This window comes from Esox lucius, chromosome 1 (genome assembly GCF_011004845.1).
Source record: "Esox lucius isolate fEsoLuc1 chromosome 1, fEsoLuc1.pri, whole genome shotgun sequence".
In the NCBI taxonomy this organism is placed as follows: Eukaryota; Metazoa; Chordata; class Actinopteri; order Esociformes; family Esocidae; genus Esox; species Esox lucius.
In genome coordinates this window covers 25,069,949-25,094,963 of record NC_047569.1, presented here as the reverse complement: position 1 = coordinate 25,094,963, position 25,015 = coordinate 25,069,949, and the positions used below count along the sequence as shown (strand labels likewise).

General features: G+C 40.6%; 2 protein-coding genes across 2 annotated transcripts in view; one reads left to right on the top strand and one right to left on the bottom strand.

The window, feature by feature from the left end:
- The window catches only part of si:dkeyp-97b10.3, a 44,783-nt gene that overhangs the window by 14,974 nt on the left and 4,794 nt on the right, over nt 1-25,015 (top strand). The window contains exons 11-15 of the mRNA XM_013140674.3: nt 20,891-21,016; nt 21,713-21,848; nt 22,128-22,175; nt 24,095-24,169; nt 24,270-24,435. Of these exons, the coding sequence (XP_012996128.1) occupies nt 20,891-21,016; nt 21,713-21,848; nt 22,128-22,175; nt 24,095-24,169; nt 24,270-24,435 (551 nt within the window). The remainder of the gene's footprint in view (nt 1-20,890; nt 21,017-21,712; nt 21,849-22,127; nt 22,176-24,094; nt 24,170-24,269; nt 24,436-25,015) is intronic.
- On the bottom strand, nt 12,434-15,394 carry LOC114839415 (olfactory receptor 142). Its single transcript, XM_029120280.2, has one exon. It carries the CDS (start codon nt 14,317-14,319, stop codon nt 13,378-13,380), a length of 942 nt encoding a protein of 313 aa, XP_028976113.1. The 5' UTR covers nt 14,320-15,394; the 3' UTR covers nt 12,434-13,377.

Sequence of the window (25,015 nt, the reverse complement as noted above, 5' to 3'; positions counted from 1 at the left end):
ACAAATGGTAACAATAAGCATTAGATTCACAAAAATAGTGAAGATGTATAAAATGTGTGTAAATGCAAAGTACATGTATTATTATTTTTTGTGTCATGTTCAGTCCATGCGGCACAAACACTATCTCCTTGGAGAAGTTGAACTTGAATGCCATTGACAGCAGGTAACCACAGGTATTATGTACAGGACCTTCAAAGTTCAATTCATCCAAGTATTCTAAACTTGTTTTTACAACCATAAAGCAGCAGTGACAGCCTCACTACTCTCCTTCAAATAATGTAATTGGTATCGTAATTAGTTTGTCACAGGACAATCCATAACCACTCTTCTTCAGCACCCACCTATAGTACAGAGTTACGGAAGTACCTTCAAAATGTTGAAATGACTAAGATGATTAATCAAAACAAGGAAGCAATTCAAAAGTCCTTAAAAGTGAGTTACCTTTATAATCTTTGATGATCATTCATATTTTTGTGCCACTTTATACCGCCAGCTTATAGTCTACAACAATTGTTTCTTTAAATAAACAACTTCTATTGAAGCAAAAACAGCGTTGTTATGCCACAAATAAGTGCTAGCAGCCACAGATGCACAAAACACATAGGGTCAAGTATTTTTGAAGATAATTGGTCGATGCACTAAGACAATTAAACCAACGTCGGTCATTCTGGGAATCATTCACGGCCTCGTTAGTTTAAGTTCCATTTGACCTTCTGCAAATTGTGTGAAATTGTTGCATTTGAGAACTCGGGTACCCTGTTTCCCCAAGTTTAATGGTTTTGTCCAGTAACATAATTTTATTTTGTCTGCATATTGTTTCCCCGGGCAAGCACTGTCTTGGTTATATGTTTGCATTCTATTGCTCATAAAAAAATCAAGCAGCATACAAAGTTAACTCCATATATGCTTCAATACAAGCTAATGATATTACCAAGGCATATACAAATCTCATGCCGATAGGCTAGGTTTAGGCTATTACATAATAACATTACATATTGTTATTAGTTCTGTAAAGAAATTATCATACTAGCGCATCATCACAACAACACATTTATTTTAAGGCAGCAACTTTATGGCTGAATATCTGTCCAACTCTGTTCCGAATCTGATTGAGTGTCATCCCATATATGATGGGGTTTAACAGAGGAGGCACCACTAGGTACTCCACTGACATGATATTCCTCAGGGCCAGCAGGCTGGTGTTGCTGCCGTAGCGAGCGTACATCGAATCGAATGCAATAGATACAGTGAAGTTAATTACAGTGATCAGGTGAGGAAGACAGGTTTGCATAAACCTTTTATTTCTGGCACGGGAATGCAAACACAGCTTGATGATGTTCACATAGGAAATCAGGATCAACATTGTTTGAGAGACTTGACAAAATGTGAGAAAGAAACCATAGAGGTTATTTGGAGTAGTGTCAATGCATGAGAGCTTCACAACTGCCCAGTTTGAACAGTAGAGTTTATCAATGTCAGTGCCACAGAGGGGTAACCTAACCGTTAGTACTAGCCCAATGCTACATTCCAGCCATGAGAAAAGCCACGATAGAAGAATCAGTGTCCACACTTTTTGAATAGTCATGATAGAGTGGTAGTGTAACGGCTTACAGATGGCAACATACCTGTCATATGCCATCACTGTCAAGTTGGTGAATTCACAGAAAGCATAGGAGTAGATGCCAAATGCTTGTGTCATGCACCAGCTGTATGTTATCAGATGAGAGTCAAATAAAAGGTCAATAAGTATCCTTGGGTAGAACGTTGAGGCACCATAGATACCATTAATACACAGATTACAGATGAATAAATACATGGGGTCATGCAACATTTTCTCCAGAGAAATGGTAAAGATCAGTGTCAGATTCACAAAAATGGTGAAGAGGTATAGAATGAGAGAACAGGAAAAGTAGATGTGTTTGTTTTTCTGTGTCATGTTCAGTCCATGCAGCACAAACAATATCTCCTCGGTGGAGTTAAACTCTACTGTCATTGACAGCAGGCACACCCAGCTAGTATTCACAGGAACTTAGAAGGTTCAGCTTATCCAAGTTTTGTAGGTTGGTCAATAATAATTTCTGACAATAAGTCCTTTTACAGCAGCACTGTCAGCCTCACAACGATAGTTCTTCAGACAGTGTCTTTGGATTCAGATATTGATTTTGGGACAAGAAAATACCACAGCTTCAGCATCAACCTACAGTACAGTACAATTACAGCAGAAAAATATAGTCCTTGAACCAAGTGAGTTAGATGTTTTATAATTAAATAGAGTAAATTAAGTAAATTAATCCTTGAAGATCATTAATATCATTTGTGATATTGATGATTGATGAGAACATGGTACAAAATGTAATTCCAGTTCTCCTTGAAGACATTTGTTTCCATAGTTCGTTTTATATGGTCTCTGTTTTGCAGGTCATATTACAGTATATGACACTTCTCTACTCTCCGTGCATCTCCTTTATAAGGCTGTTTGTGTCTGAAATGCCATAGCAACATGCAAGATGTTTGAGTGACAGTATGGAGAAACCCCTCAGACACAAACTGCTTACTTTAGAGATGTTAATGATATCATGTCAACAAGACAATTAGTAATGATATTCCAAAACATTACCAAAAGAATATTTTCCAAATGTATTCTACACAAAATGCAATGATATCAGCAGTGTAGTTCACATTTCATTTAGCTTTTATATTTTCATGGAAATGTTGTTGAGTTACAGTGAGTTACAGTGCCCTCCACTAATACACTTGGGTAAATATGAGCAAAACGGGCTGTGAATAAAATTTCTTTATTGTTCATGCTCATGATCTTTCATTCAAAAATAGTAAAAAAAACTGTAATTAATTTTAAAAAATCGTTCTTATCATAAAACAAATATGTTTCTTAAATGTATCACAGTTATTGTCACCCCTCCATTTATCTCTTTGTGCAACCTCCCGTCTGAACTTTCTTAATTCTGTAACATTCAGTAGTTTTCTTATAGACATTTCCTGATTTGTGCAACTCAACAACATTTAGTCGCACATAGGGGTGGGACAATATGAGAATTTCATGCCACGATTATCCTGGCCAAAATTATCCTGATTTATGAAGATTTATGTAGATTTATCTAGATTAATAACAATCCCAATTACAATTCTGGTTTCTAGCTCAAAATTGCTGATCGGATATTCTTCCATTACATAAATATTGTTCTTGTGTATGTAGATCTTGTGTATTTGGAAAGCCATTACAGTAAATAGTAAAGGTTTTTAATAATTAATTAATACTTAACATGTAAAACTCTGTTGCCAGCTTCATTGACAATAAATTGCAGAGGAAGTTTAGTAGCATTTTGTGAGATATCTGCTCCAACAGTTAAATATAGTCAGTAACACTTTGGTGACTGGAAAGAGCATTTTCGAGTTGTAACAGCTTGTCATTATAACAGGCATTATAACAGCATCGTATTGTGCAGATCATGCAGATAGTGCAAATTATATACTATTTGTTTTCTCTTGACACTTTCAGTTGGGCATAGGCGTTAACAAAGCCTAAAATATAAATTAAATTATAATTAGAAAATCGAAAGGGAAAAAAGTTAAGAGACCAATCCTAAGTTTTCTTAAATCAGCATCTCTATATGTATGACAGCCATTAAATTCCAGTGTCTGTTAAATTCCAACACAGGCACATTCCAACACACTCATTTTACTTAATGAGGTACTGATTAGGTGATTACCAAATCTAACCAAATCTAATTTAATGAGGAAAAGTATAAAAACCACTGCTGTGGTCATCACTATCCTTTTGCAATAGGACCAGCTGGCTGGCAAAAACAGTCCAAGTAGTACCTCAAAGGTGATTTGAACAAAAAAATAACTATTCAGCATGACAAAAGAGTTGATAAGAAAAGCTTTGAGTGAGGAAAACAAGGGTTCAATTCTGGCTTTACTGGCTGAGGGATACTGTGAGCAGCAAGTTGCTTCCATTCTGAAACTTTCAAAGATGGCGGTTCATAAGAACAAGGTCAAGCAACAGACATTGGGGACCACTCATTTGAATGTCACTCAACAACAATAGGATGACATCAAGTGACCTACAAAAAGAACAGCAGCTGGGGTGAAGTGCACGGCGAGGACGGTTCGAAACAGGCTGCTAGGGGCAGGCCTGAAGTTGTGCAAAGCTAGAAAAAAGCCCTTCATCAATGAGAGGCAAAGAAGAGCCAGGTTGAAGTTTACAAAAGACCATAAGGATGGACCGTAGAGGAATGGAGTAAAGTCATCTTCTCTGACCAGTCAGCTTTGCCCAACACCTGGTCGTATAATGGTTAGACGGAGACCTGGATAGGCCTACAAGCCACAGTGTCTCACACTGTGAAATTTGGTGGAGGATTGGTGATGATCTGTGGATGCTTCAGCAAGGCTGGAATCTGACAGATTTGTCTTTGTGAAGGAGGCATGAATCAAGCCAAGTACAAGGTTATCCTGGTTGAACACCTGCTTCATGGACATGGAAAGAGGGGGAGATGTTAGTATATGGTGGAGTCTGGGAGGGGTCCCGTGCTGCTGGGAGAGGACCACCTCGACCGTGAAGGGCTTGAGTGGGTCTGGGTGATGCAGCAAGGGAACAGTGGTGCATATGCCCTTCAGATCGATGAAGGCCTTCTCTGCCTCCGGGGTCCAGTGGAGGCGCAGTGGTTGGCCTTTCAGCAGCGATGTGAGTGGCGTGCTGATGGTGCTGAATCGCCTGATGAACCGGCGGTAGAAGTTGGCAAATCTGAGGAAAGCCTGTAGTTCCTTGATGGTCTTCGGGACTGGCCATGATCTCACTGCCTCCACCTTCAGCTCCTCCATCTGGGCACCCTCCGGAGTGATGCGGTATCCCAGGAAGGTGGGCTGGTGGATTGAGAACTTTTCACATTTGACGTGGAGCTGATGGTCGAGCAGACGTTGTAGGGCAGCACTCACGTGGGCCACATGCTCCGGGTATGTTGGGGAGTACACCAGGATATCATCGAAGTAAACCACCACATACCTCCCCAACATATCCCAGAACACCTAGATGAGGAAGGACTGGCTAACAGCAGGGGCGTTTGCCAGCTCGTATGGCATGACCAAATACTCATAGTGGCTTGACGCTGTGCTGAAGGCTGTCTTCCGCTCCTCTCCCTCCTGGATCCACACCAGGTTGTAGGTGCTTCGCGGGTCGAGTTTAGTGAAGAAAACGTCTCTGTCCTTTTTCTTGACGAAGAAGAAACTTGCTGAAGCAGGAGAGATGGAGTGGTGGATGTGTCACTGCTCCAGCTTCTCTGATGTAGTTCTCCATTGTTTTGTTTTTGGCCACTGAGAGGCAGTAGATCCGGCTTTGGCGGGGTGTGGCTTCTGGTATGAGATCAATGGCGTAGTCCTAGGAATGGTGAGGAGGAAGACACCTGGCTTTCTCGCTGGAAAACACGCCGCCGAAGTCCGCATACTCAGACGGGATGTTAGACCATCCCAGGATCTTCCTCTTGCTCCAGGCGATGTTGGAGTTGTGTTTCTGGAGCCACGGAAAACCCAGGATGATGGGGTGTATGGACGAAATCATCACCATTAATTCCAGTCTCTCTCGATGGCAGCCGTTGATGGTGAGAGTGAGCGGGCAGGTCACGTGGGTAATGGAAACTGTCCCACGGGATGGCCATCTAAAGCATGGATGGGCATAGCAGACCTCAAACGGCGCAACAGCAGCCCAAGAGCGGATACCAGGGAACGGTCGATAAGGCTCCCCGCAGCTCCGGAGTCAATCAGGGTTGTGGCTGTATGAGAGGCAGGGCCGTAGCCAATGCGGGGAAAGGTGGATATGATTCATGGGGCCCATTGCGTGGTAGGGCCCCTGTTTGAATTCATGTTAATGTCATCTTTAAGTGGGGGGGCCTAGCCATTCGTCTTTTCAAGGGGGCCCAGGATTCCTGATGACAGCCCTGATCAGGGGGACAGCTAACAGACAAACCACAGCAACAGAATGGGCTTGCATGTTATGTAAACGCAAGGCACCTACTGTGCAAGCATGCGCTGTCTGGCTACTCACCCCCTTCTTACTCAGTGCCCCTTCTCACCGCAGAACAGGCACAGACCCCGCTGACTCCGTCGCTCTCTCTCTTCTTTGGTGAGCCTCGTAATTGCCAGTTGGGCTCAGGTTCCGGCTCTGTCCGGAAGGATGGGCATGGCGCACCAAGCGGTTACGGTCCCCTGAGCTGCCCGTCGATAGGAATGGTCTGGGCGATGTAGATGTCCAGTGGCATGGAAGCGCTCCATCTGGACCTCACTTTGCAGTCCCCTGCGAAAAGCGTTCCGTAGAGCCGGCTCATTCTAGCCGCTGGACGCCGCCACCGTCCGGCACGACACTGTACTCTGAGGCCATGCCCGTTTCCAGCCTAAGGCACATTAGCCGCCTGCCCTTCTACGGGATGGTCAAACATGGCTCGGAACTGAGCGATGAAACCAGGAAAAGACCTCAATTCCCCAGACCTGCCATCCCATAGCGCCGTTTCCCATTCGAGGGCAAGCCCAGTTAAAAGAGTGATTATCTTGCTTACCTTCTCCTAATCTGTATAAGGCCCTCCAAAATACAACTCACATTGGGGAAGGAAACCACGACAACTCCACTAATTCCACAGAATTAATTATTTTTAATAAGCATTAAGTGTGTCAAGTGTTTTATACAATGTTATACAATATTAGATGGCTACAGTAACCTCCTAAAAACAAGCATCATACAGAACAAATTCCACAAATGCTTCAATACAAGCTACCCATATTATCAATATAAATCCTCTTTAAGATGTTAAAAGAATGTATAGGCCTAGCTGCTGTAACCCTTCATCAGGACTTTATCTTAAACTTATTTTGGTGAAGGATTAGGCTGTGTTCCCCTGAAAAGGCACCAAATGTACAGTAAACTGCATTACAGACAGTATAACATTAAGCAACTATTTGCAAAATGCACTATTCTCATTATTCTAAAGTTTTTTAGACTCAACGCTGCTGTACACTAATGAGTATGCAGCAAGGAAGATAATTCAATTTCAGCAAATGTACACAAAACATACATAAAATACATTAAACATAAAATAACGAACCCAGAAATCTTCAAATATGGATTTTTAAAGGTTAGCATGCATTAGCAGAGGGAATTATATTGGTGGATAACTTATGCTGTCAAGCTACTCATGTTAACAAGAGAACAGAGATTAACCGCTCCAGTAGCTTGTGCAAAGCTAAGAAAAAAACAGTGGGAGAATAAATCATGGAGAAAATATGCTTTAGAAAAACAAAACAAGTTTATTTTAAGGCAGCAACTTTGTGGCTGAATATCTGTCCAACTCTATTCCGAATCTGAGTGAGTGTCATCCCATATATGATGGGGTTTAACAGAGGAGGCACCACTAGGTACTCCACTGACATGATATTCCTCAGGGCCAGCAGGCTGGTGTTGCTGCCGTAGCGAGTGTACATCGAATCGAATACGATGGATATGGTGAAGTTAATTACGGTGATCAGGTGAGGAAGACAGGTTTGCATAAACTTTTTTTTCCCCACATGGGAACGCAAACACGATTTGGTGATGTTCACATAGGAAATTAGGATCAGCATTATTTTAGAGACTTGACAAAATACGAGAAAGAAACCATAGAGGTTATTTGGAGTAGTGTCAATGCATGAGAGCTTCACAACTGCCCAGTTTAAACAGTAGAGTTTATCAATGTCAGTGCCACAGAGGGGTAACCTAACCGTTAGTACTATCCCAATGCTACATTCCAGCCATGAGAAAAACCACGATAGAAGAATCAGTGTCCACACTTTTTGAATAGTCATGATAGAGTGGTAGTGTAACGGCTTACAGATGGCAACATACCTGTCATATGCCATCACTGTCAAGTTGGTGAATTCACAGAAAGCATAGGAGTAGATGCCAAATGTTTGTGTCATGCACCAACTGTATGTTATCAGATGAGATTCAATTAAAAGGTCATAAAGTAACCTTGGGTAGAACGTTGAGGCACCATAGATACCATTAATACACAGATTACAGATGAATAAATACATGGGGTCATGCAACATTTTCTCCAGAGAAATGGTAAAGATCAGTGTCAGATTCACAAAAATGGTGAAGAGGTATAGAATGAGAGAACAGGAAAAGTAAATGTGTTTGTTTTTCTGTGTCATGTTCAGTCCATGCAGCACAAACAATATCTTCTCAGTGGAGTTAAACTCTACTGTCATTGACAGCAGGCACACCCAGCTAGTATTCACAGGAACTGAGAAGGTTCAGCTTATCCAAGTTTTGTAGGTTGGTCAATAATAATTTTTGACAATAAGTCCTTCTACAGCAGCACTGTCAGCCTCACAACGATAGTTCTTCAGACAGTGTCTTTGGATTCAGATATTGATTTTGGGACAAGAAAATACCACAGCTTCAACATCAACCTACAGTACAGTACAATTACAGCAGAAAAATATAGTCCTTGAACCAAGTGAGTTAGATGTTTTATAATTAAATAGAGTAAATTAAGTAAATTAATCCTTGAAGATCATTAATATCATTTGTGATATTGATGATTGATGAGAACATGGTACAAAATGTAATTCCAGTTCTCCTTGAAGACATTTGTTACCATAGTTTGTTTTATATGGTCTCTGTTTTGCAGGTCATTGTAGACTATTCCTGAGCAGATCTAATAATATGACACTTCTCTACTCTCCGTGCATCTCCTTTATAAGGCTGTTTGTGTCTGAAATGCCATAGCAACATGCAAGATGTTTGAGTGACAGTATGGAGAAACCCCTCAGACACAAACTGCTTACTTTAGAGATGTTAATGATATCATGTCAACAAGACAATTAGTAATGATATTCCAAAACATTACCAAAAGAATATTTTCCAAATGTATTCTACACAAAATGCAATGATATCAGCAGTGTAGTTCACATTTCATTTAGCTTTTATATTTTCATGGAAATGTTGTTGAGTTACAGTGAGTTACAGTGCCCTCCACTAATACACTTGGGTAAATATGAACAAAACGGGCTGTGAATAAAATTTCTTTATTGTTCATGCTCATGATCTTTCATTCAAAAATAGTAAAAAAAACTGTAATTAATTTTAAAAAATCATTCTTATCATAAAACAAATATGTTTCTTAAATGTATCACAGTTATTGTCACCCCTCCATTTATCTCTTTGTGCAACCTCCCATCTGAACTTTCTTAATTCTGTAACATTCAGTAGTTTTCTTATAGACATTTCCTGATTTGTGCAGCTCAACAACATTTAGTCGCACATAGGGGTGGGACTATATGAGAATTTCATGCCACGATTATCCTGGCCAGAATTATCCCGATTTATGAAGATTTATGTAGATTTATCTAGATTAATAACATTCCCAATTACAATTCTGGTTTCTAGCTCAAAATTGCTGATCGGACATTCTTCCATTACATAAATATTGTTCTTGTGTATTTAGATCTTGTGTATTTGGAAAGCCATTACAGTAAATAGTAAAGAAGGTTTTTAATAATGAATTAATACTCAACATGTAAAACTCTACATGTATGTGGTTGCCAGCTTCATTGACAATAAATTGCAGAGGATGTTTAGTCGCATTTTGTGAGATATCCGCTCCAACAGTTAAATATAGTCAGTAACACTTTGGTGACTGGAAAGAGCATTTTCAAGTTGTAATAGCTTGTCATTATAACAGGCATTATAACAGCTCCCGCTATGTTTTGTGCATCGTATTGTGCAGATCATGCAGATAGACAATGTGTTTTTGGCCCGTGCAAATTATATACTATTTGTTTTCTCTTGTCACTTTCAGTTGGGCATAGGCGTTAACAAAGCCTAAAATATGAATGAAATTATAATTAGAAAATCGAAAGAGAAAAAAGAGACCAATCCTAAGTTTTTTTAAATCAGCATCTCTATATGTATGACAGCCATTCCATTCCAGTGTCTGTTAAATTCCAACACAGGCACACCTCATTTTACTTAATGAGGTACTGATTAGGTGATTACCTGAACCAAATCTAATTTAACGAGGAAAAGTATAAAAACCACTGCTGTGGTCATCACTATCCTTTTGCAATAGGACCAGCTGGCTGGCAAAAACAGTCCAAGTAGTACCTCAAAGGTGATTTGAATAAAAAATAACTATTCAGCATGACAAAAGAGTTGAAAAGAAAAGCTTTGAGTGAGGAAAAAAGGTTTCAATTCTGGCTTTACTGGCTGAGGGATACTGTGTGCATCAAGTTGCTTCCATTCTGAAAATTTCAAAGATGGCGGTTCATAAGAACAAGCTCAAGCAACAGACATTGGGGACCACTCATTCGAATGTCACTCAACAACAATAGGATGACATCAAGTGACCTACAAAAAGAATGGCGAACAGCAGCTGGGGTGAAGTGCACGGCGAGGACGGTTCGAAACAGGCTGCTAGGGGCAGGGCTGAAGTTGTGCAAAGCTAGAAAAAAGCCCTTCATCAATGAGAGGCAAAGAAGAGCCAGGTTGAAGTTTACAAAAGACCATAAGGATGGACCGTAGAGCAATGGAGTAAAGTCATCTTCTCTGACCACACCTGGTCGTCTAATGGTTAGACGGAGACCTGGATAGGCCTACAAGCCACAGTGTCTCACACCCACTGTGAATTTTGGTGGGGGATCCGTGATGATCTGCGGATGCTTCAGCAAGGCTGGAATCTGACAGATTTGTCTTTGTGAAGGAGGCATGAATCAAGCCAAGTACAAGGTTATCCTGGAAGAGCACCTGCTTCATGGACATGGAAAGAGGGAGAGATGTTAGTATATGGTGGAGTCTGGGATGGGTCCCGTGCTGCTGGGAGAGGACCACCTCGACCGTGAAGGGCTTGAGTGGGTCTGGGTGATGCAGCAAGGGAACAGTGGTGAATATGCCCTTCAGGTTGATGAAGGCCTTCTCTGCCTCCGGGGTCCAGTGGAGGCGCAATGGTTGGCCTTTCAGCAGCGATGTGAGTGGCGTGCTGATGGTGCTGAATCGCCTGATGAACCGGCGGTAGAAGTTGGCAAATCTGAGGAAAGCCTGTAGTTCCTTGATGGTCTTCGGGACGGGCCATGATCTCACTGCCTCCACCTTCAGCTCCTCCATCTGGACGCCCTCCGGAGTGATGCGGTATCCCAGGAAGGTGGGCTGGTGGATTGAGAACTTTTCACATTTGACGTAATGTCTGCTCGAGCTGATGGTCGAGCAGACGTTGTAGGGCAGCACTCACGTGGGCCACATGCTCCGGGTATGTTGGGGAGTACACCAGGATATCGTCGAAGTAAACCACCACATACCTCCCCAACATATCCCAGAACACCTAGTTTAGGAAGGACTGGCTAACAGCAGGGGTGTTGGCCAGCCCGTATGGCATGACCAAATACTCATAGTGGCTTGACGCCATGCTGAAGGCTGTCTTCCGCTCATCTCCCTCCTGGATCCACACCAGGTTGTAGGTGCTCCGCGGGTCGAGTTTAGTGAAGAAAACGTCTCTGTCCTTTTTCTTGACGAAGAAGAAACTTGCTGAAGCAGGAGAGATGGAGTGGTGGATGTGACACTGCTCCAGCTTCTCTGATGTAGTTCTCCATTGTTTTGTTTTTGGCCACTGAGAGGCAGTAGATCCGGCTTTGGCGGGGCGTGGCTTCTGGTATGAGATCAATGGCGTAGTCCTAGGAATGGTGAGGAGGAAGACACCTGGCTTTCTTGCTGGAAAACACCCCGCCGAAGTCCACATACTCAGGCGGGATGTTAGACCATCCCAGGATCTTCCTCTTGCTCCAGGCGATGTTGGAGTTGTGTTTCTGGAGCCACGGAAAACCCAGGATGATGGGGTGTATGGACGAAATCATCACCATTAATTCCAGTCTCTCTCGATGGCAGCCGTTGATGGTGAGAGTGAGCGGGCAGGTCACGTGGGTAATGGAAACTGTCCCACGGGATGGCCATCTAAAGCATGGATGGGCATAGCGGACCTCAAACGGCGCAACAGCAGCCCAAGAGCGGATACCAGGGAACGGTCGATAAGGCTCCCCGCAGCTCCGGAGTCAATCAGGGTTGTGGCTGTATGAGAGGGAAAGCTAACAGACAAACCACAGCAACAGAACGGGCTTGCATGTTATGTAAACGCAAGGCACCTACTGTGCAAGCATGCGCTGTCTGGCTACTCACCCCCTTCTTACTCAGGTTCCGGCTCTGTCCGGAAGGATGGGCACGGCGCACCAAGCGGTTACGGTCCCCTGAGCTGCCCGGCGATAGCAATGGTCTGGGCGATGTAGATGTCCAGTGGCATGGAAGCACTCCATCTGGACCTCACTTTGCAGTCCCCTGCGAAAAGCGTTCCGTAGAGCCGGCTCATTCTAGCTGCTGGAAGCCGCCACCGTCCGGCACGACAGTGTACTCTGAGGCCATGCCCGTTTCCAGCCTAAGGCACATTAGCCGCCTGCCCTTCTACGGGATGGTCAAACATGGCTCGGAACTGAGCGATGAAACCAGGAAAAGACCTCAATTCCCCAGACCTGCCATCCCATAGCGCCGTTTCCCATTCGAGGGCAAGCCCAGTTAAAAGAGCGATTATCTTGCTTACCTTCTCCTAATCTGTATAAGGCTCTCCAAAATACAACTCACATTGGGGAAGGAAACCACGACAACTCCACTAATTCCACAGAATTAATTACTTTTAATAAGCATGAAGTGTGTCAAGTGTTTCATACAATGTTATAAAATATTAGATGGCTACTGTAACCTCCTAAAAACAAGCATCATACAGAACAAATTCCACAAATGCTTCAATACAAGCTACCCATATTATCAATACAAATCCGCTTTAAGTTGTTAAAACAATGTATAGGCCTAGCTGCTGTACCCTTCATCAGGACTTTATCTTAAACTTATTTTGGTGAAGGATTAGGCTGTGTTCCCCTGAAAAGGCACCAAATGTACAATAAACTGCATTACACACAGTATAACATTAAGCAACTATTTGCAAAATGTACTATTCTCATTATTCTCAAGTTTTTTAGACTCAAGGCTGCTGTACACTAATGAGTATGCAGCAAGGAAGATAATTCAATTTCAGCAAATGTACACAAAACATACATAAAATACATTAAACATAAAATAACAAACCCAGAAATCTTCAAATATGGATTTTTAAAGGTTAGCATGCATTAGCAGAGGGAATTATATTGGTGGATAACTTATGCTGTCAAGCAACTCATGTTAACAAGAGAACAGAGATTAACCGCTCCAGTAGCTTGTGCAAAGCTAAGAAAAAAAACAGTGGGAGAATAAATCATGGGGAAAATATGCTTTAGAAAAACAAAACAAGTTTTATTTTATTTTAAAGCAGCAACTTTGTGGCTGAATATCTGTCCAACTCTATTCCGAATCTGAGTGAGTGTCATCCCATATATGATGGGGTTTAACAGAGGAGGCACCACTAGGTACTCCACTGACATGATATTCCTCAGGGCCAGCAGGCTGGTGTTGCTGCCGTAGCGAGCGTACATCGAATCGAATACGATGGATATGGTGAAGTTAATTACGGTGATCAGGTGAGGAAGACAGGTTTGCATAAACCTTTTTTTCCCCACATGGGAACGCAAACACAGCTTGATGATGTTCACATAGGAAATTAGGATCAGCATTATTTGAGAGACTTGACAAAATACGAGAAAGAAACCATAGAGGTTATTTGGAGTAGTGTCAATGCATGAGAGCTTCACAACTGCCCAGTTTAAACAGTAGAGTTTATCAATGTCAGTGCCACAGAGGGGTAACCTAACCGTTAGTACTAGCCCAATGCTACATTCCAGCCATGAGAAAAGCCACGATAGAAGAATCAGTGTCCTCACTTTTTGAATAGTCATGATAGAGTGGTAGTGTAACGGCTTACAGATGGCAACATACCTGTCATATGCCATCACTGTCAAGTTGGTGAATTCACAGAAAGCATAGGAGTAGATGCCAAATGCTTGTGTTATGCACCAACTGTATGTTATCAGATGAGAGTCAAATAAAAGGTCATAAAGTAACCTTGGGTAGAACGTTGAGGCACCATAGATACCATTAATACACAGATTACAGATGAATAAATACATGGGATTGTGCAACATTTTCTCCAGAGAAATGGTAAAGATCAGTGTCAGATTCACAAAAATGGTGAAGAGGTATAGAATGAGAGAAAATGAAAAGTAGATGTGTTTGTTTTTCTGTGTCATGTTCAGTCCATGCAGCACAAACAATATCTCCTCGGTGGAGTTAAACTCTACTGTCATTGACAGCAGGCACACCCAGCTAGTATTCACAGGAACTGAGAAGGTTCAGCTTATCCAAGTTTTGTAGGTTGGTCAATAATAATTTCTGACAATAAGTCCTTCTACAGCAGCACTGTCAGCCTCACAATGATAGTTCTTCAAACAGTGTCTTTGGATTCAGATATTGATTTTAGGACAAGAAAATACCACAGCTTCAACACCAACCTACAATGCAGAAAAATATAGTCCTTTAAAAATATTGAACCAAGTGAGTTAGATGGTTATTGTAATTTATCATTGAAGATCATTGATTGTCATTTGTGATATTGATGATTGATGAAAACATGGTACAAAATGTAATTCCAGTTCGCCTTGAAGACTTTTGTTTCCATAGTTCATTTTGTATGGTCTCTATTTTGCAGGTTAGTGCAGACTGCGCCTGAGCAGGTCTGATCATACTACAGTATATGACAGTTCTCTACGCTCCGTGCATCTCCTTTATAAGGCTGTTTGTGTCTGAACTTCCATAGCAACATGTGAGATGTATGAGTGACAGTCATGTTGACTGCTTACTCTAGAGATACTGTTCTTATAATGATATCATGTCAACAAGACCATTAGTAATGAGATTCCAAAACATTTTGTTTTTGTCCATATTTACTCCACACAAAACATTAACGATGGCCCACTGGCCCAGGGCCAGTAAGACCTGACGTCAGGCCAGTAGACAAAGACATTCACTGGGCCAGTGCTCAATTTGTCCATTTAAATTCATAGTATCAATTGTTTGCTTGTCATCTTTGTAACTCTTCCCGCTTAGATTTTCGCTTGTCCTCACATTATAATGCATCTGTGTCACTTCTTCTCCCCCCTCGGTGTGGTACGGTACGGGTGTCGTCTTTTTGACCAATAATATTCGATGGCTCGTCTGTTTTGACCAATCACAGTACATAAGCCTGGTAAAGTTACTTTTATAATGGACATTCAGTGGACATTCATATTCGCCCATCAAAACCAACTAATTCAGGACAATGAAAAGTATGGGTTCTTGATCAGGTGAAGGGTGGCTACAATCCAGACTTTTCAATGTATGCAGGTGCTGGTCATATAATTAGAATATCATCAAAAAGTTGATTTATGTCAGTAATTCCATTCAAAAAGTGAAACTTGTATATTATATTCATTCATTGCACACAGACTGATATATTTCAAATGTTTATTTCTTTTAATTGTGATGATTATAACTGACAACTAATGAAAATCCCAAATTTAGAATATTACTTAAGACCAATACAAAAAAAGGATTTTTAGAAATGTTGGCCAACTGAAAAGTATGAACATGAAAAGTATGAGCATGTACAGCACTCAATACTTAGTTGGGACTCCTTTTGCCTGAATTGCTGCAGCAATGCGGCATGGCATGGAGTCTGTGGCACTGCTCAGGTGTTATGAGAGCCCAGGTTGCTCTGATAGTGGCCTTCAGCTCTTCTGCATTGTTGGGTCTGGCGTATCGCATCTTCCTCTTCACAATACCCCATAGATTTTCTATAGGGTTAAGGTCAGGCAAGTTTGCTGGCCAATTAAGAACAGGGATACCATGGTCCTTAAACCAGGTACTGGTAGCTTTGTCACTGTGTGCAGGTGCCAAGTCCTGTTGGAAAATGAAATCTGCATCTTTGGTCAGCAGCAGGAAGCATGAAGTGCTCTAAAACTTCCTGGTAGACGGCTGCGTTGACCTTGGACCTCAGAAAACATAGTGGATCAACACCAGCAGATGACATGGCACCCCAAACCATCACTGAATGTGGAAACTTTACACTGGACTTCAAGCAACGTGGATTCTGTGCCTCTCCTCTCTTCCTCCAGACTCTGTGACCTTGATTTCCAAAGGAAATGCAAAATGTACTTTCATCAGAGAACATAACTTTGGACCACTCAGCAGCAGTCCAGTCCTTTTTGTCTTTAGCCCAGGCGAGACACTTCTGATGCTGTGTCTTGTTCAAGAGTGGCTTGACACAAGGAATGTGACAGCTGAAACACATGTTTTTGAATGGAATTACTAATATAAATCAACTTTTTGATGATATTCTAATTATATGACCAGCACCTGTAAATTAAAGATGTTTTTTATTTATTTTTTTTCAAAAAAGTGTTTTTAATATGGTTAGGACGTTAAATTTTTTATATTGTCTAGAAAAAGTGTGCCATGACAACATAAGTGCTATATTCTGACTCGGGGGAGAATGGGCTACCATTCCTCGGCTTTTAGTTTTTTGGAAATTTGTTGATTTTTTTTTAGTTTAGCATAAAAATTTCAATAGTGTCTACGAAAGTGGTATATTCGAATTTGGGGAAGGATGGCTAGCATAGTCGTTAGATGTTTTTTTTTTAGTGAGACTGGGATGTGGATATTCCCAGTCTCACTATTCCCATATTCCCATTTCCTCACGTCCATTGCACAAACGCATGTGTAGTAAACATGATTCACGACATGAATGAAATTCTCCAATGATACAGTGGGGCAAAAAAGTATTTAGTCCTCCACAAATTGGGCAAGTTCTCCCACTTAAAAAGATGAGAGGCCTGTAATTTTGAGTGAAAACCTCTTTCCATCAGCAAGTGCATTGAAGATGAAACGTGGCTGGGTCTTTCAGCATGACAATGATCCCAAACGCACCGCCCGGGCAACGAAGGAGTGGCTTCGTAAGAAGCATTTCAAGGTCCTAGAGTGGCCTAGCCAGTCACCAGATCTCAACCCCATAGAAAATGTTTGGAGGGAGTTGAAAGTCTGTGTTGCCCAGCGACAGCCCCAAAACATCACTGCTCTAGAGGAGGAATGGACCAAAATACCAGCAACAGTGTGTGAAAACATTGTGAAGACTTACAGAAAACGTTTGATCTCTGTCATTGCCAACAAAGGGTATATAATAAAGTATTGAGATTAACTTTTGTTATTGACCAAATACTTATTTTCCACCATAATTTACCAATAAATTCATAATAAATCCTACAATGTGATTTTCTGGATTTTTTTTCTAATTTTGTCTCTCATAGTTGAAGTGTACCTATGATGAAAATTACAGGCCTCTCTCATCTTTTTAAGTGGGAGAACATGAAATTGGTGACTTACTTTTTTGCCCCACTATATATTGAAAAAAATGCCTGTGAATTGCTCAGGTCAAGTCAACTGCCAATAAAGTTACTGGTAAACAATAAATGCGTGATAGCGCGATCCTGTCAGCTCTCGCTAAAGTCAAGCTCTTACTGGATGGTGCCGAGACTCCAAAAAAAAAATTTTGTTAATGGCGATTTTCAATTAATAGCACGTGTTAACTTTGACAGCCCTAATTTTTTCATGTAAAACCAACATCGTGATAATTGTGTATTGTGATCCGGCCTGAAAATTTTGTGGTGTGATATTTCTGCCATATCGCCCATCACTACTCATGGCTGAGCTGGGAGACACTATGAATACTGCTACAATAGCCCAGGTGCTTTACTAAAGTGGCCTTAATGGGAGAGTGACAAAAAAGAAAACGTACATCAAATTATGTCTACAGTTTGCCGAAAAGGATGTTGATGGCTCTGGCACTCAGTTGAAGAAGATTTTGGGGTTTGATGAGACCAAAATAGAGCTTTTCGGCCTCAACACTAAGTGTGATGTTAGGGGCAAGCTTAACACCAATTACCATTCTGAGAACACTATTCCAACCGTCAAGCTAGGATCATGCTATGGGGGGATGCTTCTCTGCCTCAGTGACAGGAAATCTTGTGAAAATAGAAGGCAAATGGATGCAGCAAAGTACAGAGAAATCCTAGAAGGAAGTCTGCATGAGACCCAGAGCTCAGGAAAAGATTTATCTTCCAACTGGACAATGACAGCAAACATACAGCCAAAGCCATGCTGGAGTTGCTTAAAAGCAAATAGATCAATGTCCTTATGAAATATTCAAATAGATCAATGTCCTTACGAAATATTCAAATAGATCGATGTCCTTATGAAATATTCAAATAGATAGAAGTCCTTACGAAATATTCAACTAAATTATTGTCCTTACCAAATATTAAAATAGATCAGTGACCTTACCAAATATTAAAATAGATCAATGTCCTTACCAAATATTCCAATAAATCAATGTCCTTACCAAATATTCCTTAAAGGGGTTTAATGTTCCTGCAATTATTTTCTGTTTTATATTTTAAATAAATTTAGAACAATTTGTGGATTTAATTTTTCACTACGACATTATGGACTTCTTCTGTTAAATTGATTACATCGTTTTTTATTTCACATTGTAAAACAATAATATGTGAAAAACTCCAAGAAGGTTGAATACTTTTGAGAGCCACAGTATTTATATATGGTTATTTATTCAAGGGAAGGTAAAACATTATTACCATTTAGCAATATTGTGATATAACAAACGTATAAGTGTATTCCACTTAAAAAAACAAATAAACATTGTGATGCCAAGAAAAGTTACATTATCCTCAGGCCTGTCAGTTTAGCAAGCAAAACATGTTTACTGCACTGACCAGCAGTCGATTAGATTACATATAATTTGTCTGCTGTATGTCTCAATTCCCTTGAAAACAACTAGAGAGGCTTAAACAACAACAGAGGTAGCTCTTGGCGATCACCTCTTGTGTCTTGTTAGACCAATTGAAGGGTGAGTCCCAAGGAGATACAGAGTGGCGTTAGGCTTAATTGTCTCCCTTCGGACTGGTCTGATGAGAATGACGCAACAATATCAAACTGGGCCTGCAGTTGGTTACATGAGAAAGATTCTGCATATTGTTGGAGACCTGAGTATATTGATATTGTCAAGAATATGTGCAGAGATATTTTATGAAATAGTCTAACTTAATTTTCTCCTCTCCCTATGTTGAAATGTCAAGTTCACAGCACGTTTGGGATGGTGAACGTTCAAAAGCATGTTGAGGGTTAGGGTTTGGGTCAAGCGCGTTTTGTTGTCATTCTTATCGCACAGGCTTACTGAACCAGGAGGTTATTGCTGTCACACACACTGATGAGAATGCATTTCCCATTGTATCTCCGCAGTTGAGTTTGCAGGCGCTCAACTTACCACAAGGATCCGCTGCATTCCAAAATGATAAGGCAGCCATGTCCAACATCCACCCATTCACGTCAGACAGCACTGAGCAAATTTTGTATCCCTGGATGCTAGACATTCTCTGTATATTGAGATGAGGATTCACACATCTGGTGACACTAGTACAGCGACGTAGATCAGTGTCCCACTCGCAGGTTAGCACGCATAGTTTTTTATGTCTCATAAATTACATAAGTTAATTTTTTGTAACTATACAAGTAGAAATTTATAGCGTTTTATAACATGTTCATAACCTAAAAAGCTCCTTGTAATTCATTTTATTTGAATAGCTTCACCTGTTAGTTCATGCAGGAGACAAATTCAGTAAGATCTCTATGTAACAGTCTTGTCAATCTCCCATGCATATTCTATCATAAACATTGTATTTAAAAAAAAAAAAGTGATACCATTATGAACATTTAAAGAATTCAGAAAACCTGAATCAAACAATTACCCCTAGAGTACAGCTCCAAAGAGGGAAAGTGAAAGTGTTGTCTTTAGCATTACCCTGGACTGTTGTTATCTGTAGTAAATGTAATAAATAACTACTAAGCTTTGTGTGGAACACCAAATGATCTTTTATTCCAAATGAAATATTGTATTCAAACCAAAAATATTACTTTGGCAGCAATCACAGCTTTTACTAGCTTTCAGCATGTGGATTTGGGCCATTTCTCCCATTCTTCTTTTTAGATCCTCTCAAGCCTTACAAATTGAATGAGAAGCGTCAATCAAATGAGATTTTAGCTGTCCCCAAACATTTTCAAAAGTCATAATAATTTCATTTATTTACATTTTCTGTTAGGGCCAGTGGCCCACCCATTTGCGTATTTCAAACAGGGTTTTGGTTAATTTAAGTATTCTTTCATCAGATAAATATTGCTTGAACTGAAGACAGAAAAATAGAAACCAACACATATAGACCTGCTTTACAACCCATTCTCAAGTTATGTTTTAAATTTGTGAAGTGTTCCATATTATCAGATTGTGTGCCGTGCAGTTGACATCGCTAGTTAAAGTTGAGCAATATCATTGAAAAGGAAGTGTGGATTCCTTGAAGTCCAAGCTGGAATAGATATTGTCCGGTCTTGAAAAATTTAAATGATGCTTACTGCAATGCTTGGGCACCATCTTGTTAACATTTGCATGATGGTGAGGTCAAAGATGAAATGGGATCAATCTCTTCATTCAGGGCAATAAATTTTAATTAATTTTGTAACTTTAACGTTGAATTAAAGTTGTAAAGATATTGGCAGGTAGAGAACATGGGATGACTTCCACTGTACATATTATAAAATATGATCAGCTCATTTTAATGGCTCTTTATTTTTGTTAAATAAAAACAAAATTATTGCTGTGTTTTCTTCACTTGAAAACATGCCTTTTGTTTTTGCAACCAGTCCACTCACTTGCCTTCCTTCTTTTCCCCATTTTTGTCATTCCTTCATTCTCTTCATTTACCTCTCTAATTGTTGCAGGATATTGGGAAGGAGGTTCGTTGTTCCAAAAAGCGTTACCTGAAGGTAGAGAAGCCGCCCACCTGTAAGCTGGATGAGAGGAGGTACCGCCTCATGAGTGAACCAGAGGGAGACATCAGCCCTGCGGTGAGGACTCATTCACCTGTTGTTGCTCATTCAAATAATAATGGATACGAGAGTTTGTTAAAGGCGTCAAGTGTAAATGTACTGCATAACCTATAGAGCAATGACCCAGGTAGTTAATGTAGACTATCTCAAATGTTTGTACATTTTTGATTTATCTGTTCATGTGACAACACTGAAGAAATGACACTCTGCAACAATGTAAAGTAGTGAGTGTACAGCTTGTATAACAGTGTAAATTTCCTGTCCCCTCAAAATAACACAACACACAGCCATAACACAGTCTAAACCGCTGGCAACAAAAGTTCTCCAGGACTCCAGTGGCAACCTGTGAAGCTCTGGTGAACGCCATGCCCAAGAGGGTTAAGGCAGTGCTGGAAAATAATGGTGGCCACACAAAATATTGACACTTTAGGATCAATTTGGACATTTTCACTTAGGGGTGTACTCAGTTTTGTTGCCAGCGGTTTAGACATTAATGGCTGGCTGTTGAGGTATTTTGAAGGAAAAGCAAATTTACACTGTTATACAAGCTGTACACTCTCTGCTTTACAATGTAGCAAAGTCTTATTTCTTCAGTGTTGTCACATGAAAAGATACACATGAAAAGATTTACAAAATTTGAGGGGTGTACTAACTTTTGTGAGATACTGTATGTACCATGTGTGTGTTCTTATGATTTCACATGGTTTCTTGCAGGACTTGCCATTCACGCTGGCTGTGACTAAATTAAAGGGATACTTTGAGGCATTCTTTGAGCAACCCCCTCCCTTCAAGCTTTCCCTTGTGGAGACAGAGACTGACCATACTGTGTGGTCAGCCACCATCAGAGAGGGTACGGGCACACCGGGTTGAGGGTGGTTGTAGTCCGGGTGGTTGCAGTGAGGGTGGTTGAGGTTGGTTGTAGTGAGGTTACGGTTGGTTGTAGTGAGGTTGAGGGTGGTTGTAGTGAGGTTACGGTTGGTTATAGTGAGGATGAGGGTGGTTGTAGTGAGGATGAGGGTGGTTGTAGTGAGGGTGGTTGTCATCATGTTGAGGTTTGTTGTAGTGAGGTTACGGTTGGTTGTAGTGAGGGTGATTGTGGTTGAGAGTAACTTGTGTTCTTCCACCTCAGGGGACTGTGTGGACAATGCAGTTGAAAAGTCAAGGACACGGATTGATAGTATGTTTTTTTTCTTCTTCTCCCCCGTTTCAGCCGCAATAATTCACTTTATTCCTGAGTATGTTCTAAACACGTTTAATGACATGGCACACTTGCATGAGGCATAGGTTTTTGAGGCACCAACAAATTTTAGACTTAATAATGGCTGAAAAAAAGCTAATGTACTGTTAGATTCTGTCCAAGTTTGATCCATGAACAAAATAAATGCAACCAGAAGTCAGGGGAGAGCCATCTTTATTCAGCATGAGTCTATGATGTTTTCCTTCCATTTCTCATTTCTCTCTCTCCAAAATTACAGAGGCAACACTGTTTTTATGCCAGAATACATAGGAGGTGACCAGTGGTCATTACCAACCATTACACATTCCAATACCCTCCAATAAGAAAGGTTTATCCTACAACAGACCCTTGTATGATATGTTCCAACCTATGGTCAATGGACCTATCCATATAGCCTATGTCAGTCACATGGGCAACTCCTAGCAGGAGGAATGGACAGAATGTATGGACAGGATGTGTGGGGCTCATCAGTAACAGGCAACACGTCCTGTCTATGGTCCTTCTTTCAGAGTTAGTCAGCACATCTGTGTTGTGTTAAGTTTCTCATGCCAATTTCCCATCAGTACTATGGGGTATTGTCTTTTTCATTGTAGATAGTAACACGTTAATGCAGATAATGCAGAAAAATAGGTACAATTTTAAATTAACGAATTAATGGAGTGGCCTTTAGTGCTGTGGTTAAAATTAGGCAGACAGGCCTACTTAATCACTTACTACAACTGATTGTGTGTAGGAAGAACAGACACTAAAAAGGTATTAAAACAAAGTGCAAAGAAAAAATAAAAACATATTCAACATCAGTTAATGTAACCAGTTTAATATTAAAAATGCAAAATTCCAAGGAAATAAAATCAAAAAAATGTCATAACATAAACCCATTTCATGTTGTAAAAATTTATTGAATCCCAGGAATGACAAATGTCACTAAAATGAATCTGATGAGTTAAATATTTAAATTAAATTATTTAACTAACCAAATAACCTTTTACCAACATTTGTCATTTCTGGGATTCCATACAGCTGGCCCAAGCAAAGTGCATAACAAAAAACAGTCTGTTCATTTAATAAATGTGCAAGACTCTAGGCCTGATTCAAGGACATATATAGGTCTATGCAACTCAGTGCAGGGGTGCAATCATTCCACCAAACCAAATTTTTCGATAAACAGAATAGCATGGAGAGGGAGCCACCTGAATTTGTCCAATACCTGACTAATTCAATTTGATGGAATGTTTTGCAATTTTTTTTGTTTGGCAGAATAAAGACACCCCAGAAAATAGAACGCAATGCCTTTTTCATTACAAAGGGACACATCATACACAACAAATGGGAGGGGAGAAAGATTAAATATATCAACCAATTTCACATTGAAAAATGTAATTTGCAAAGTTCAAGTTGATAGCATAAAAAATATTTTTAACATTTCAGGCTTGTCATCAATTGTTTTAATTGTGTTTGGTGACCTGCTTCACTAGATCCTCTTCAAACGACACACCTACAAGTTGTTTACAAGCAGGAATGATTAGGGATTCAGCAGTGGTGCGTGGCTTTGATTTGGCCACAAGCTCTGCTACCAGGGCCTCATTTTGAAGATACAGATGTTTTGTTTTTTAACGGGTATATGTTGCTATGACAGTCATTTCTGCCAGGCTACAGTTACTCTACTGTACAGTTTCCCATCGTTCAACCAGGGCACACCCTTCACGGTCTCCCTTTGTCTGTCCGTGGTGGTAGATATGCTTCAATACCAGATACTTGTGTGGAAAACCACTGTTCGGGATATTATCTTTGCACTAACAGTGTTCATGCAATGATCACAAATTAGCTTTGAATTGCCCCTAATATTCTCCCTTCTGTAGGCAGGAAAAGAAGCACCAGCAGCACATCAGAGGAAGAGATTGCCAAAAAGAGACCTCGATGGGTTGATGAGTCAGGTGATGGTTTGAATTTTATAATTTGCTGTTATCACTGTGTTGAGATTCCTGGTGAGTTGCTGTTGATGTTGTCCTAAATGAAAGACCTTTGTCTTTCCAGATGGCACACGGACAGGGCTGATCCCAGACTTGTCATCCAAGCAGCTAATGCAGGTGGCTAAGAGGTTGGGGAGGGAGTGGAAACAGGTAGCGATCTGCTGCCTTGACCTGACCCTTAAACAACTAGAGGATATACAGGCCAACGAGGAAGATGTCACTATGCAGAGGTACAGTAGAGATGTTACTGTCCAGCAATTGCATGAACATTTCTTGTTTAGTGAAACTCTTGTTTAGTGAAACTTGATGGTTGTGTCGCCCCTGGACGCGTAAGCAGGCAATAGATTATAGAACTCAGATAGGTAGAGCGGAACTACGGATGTCAGCAATGACACAAGTAGAGCGCAAGGTCAGCTAATTGTCAAGAGGAAAGGAAAAATTATTTAACACAAGCACTTGGATCAAACATCGTTAGATGCAACACGGCACAGAGTTCAATGGGTATGCAAATGATAACATTGCAGAACCACAACAACAGCTAACTCCAACACTGGAGAAGTGAAATAAAATCTCAGAGACATGAAAAAATCTGTGAATCCTACTGAAATAAGCCTACTAGTATCTTACTACTTGGAAAAGTCATAAGAATTGAGCAATTGCCAGCGAGACTGAAGACGAACTTCACACTGACAAAGCCATTTAATTTGATGGCACAACAACGTTTGTTTTTCTTTCATTAGTGAATTATATTGATACAATAATATAGTATCAATATAGGTGAAAATAACTAACAAGACAAGAGAATCATGG

Coding starts and splice junctions, on each gene's coding strand:
- LOC114839415 (XM_029120280.2), bottom strand. CDS start 14,319: ATGACAGTAGAGTTTAACTCCACCGAGGAGATATTGTTTGTGCTGCAT.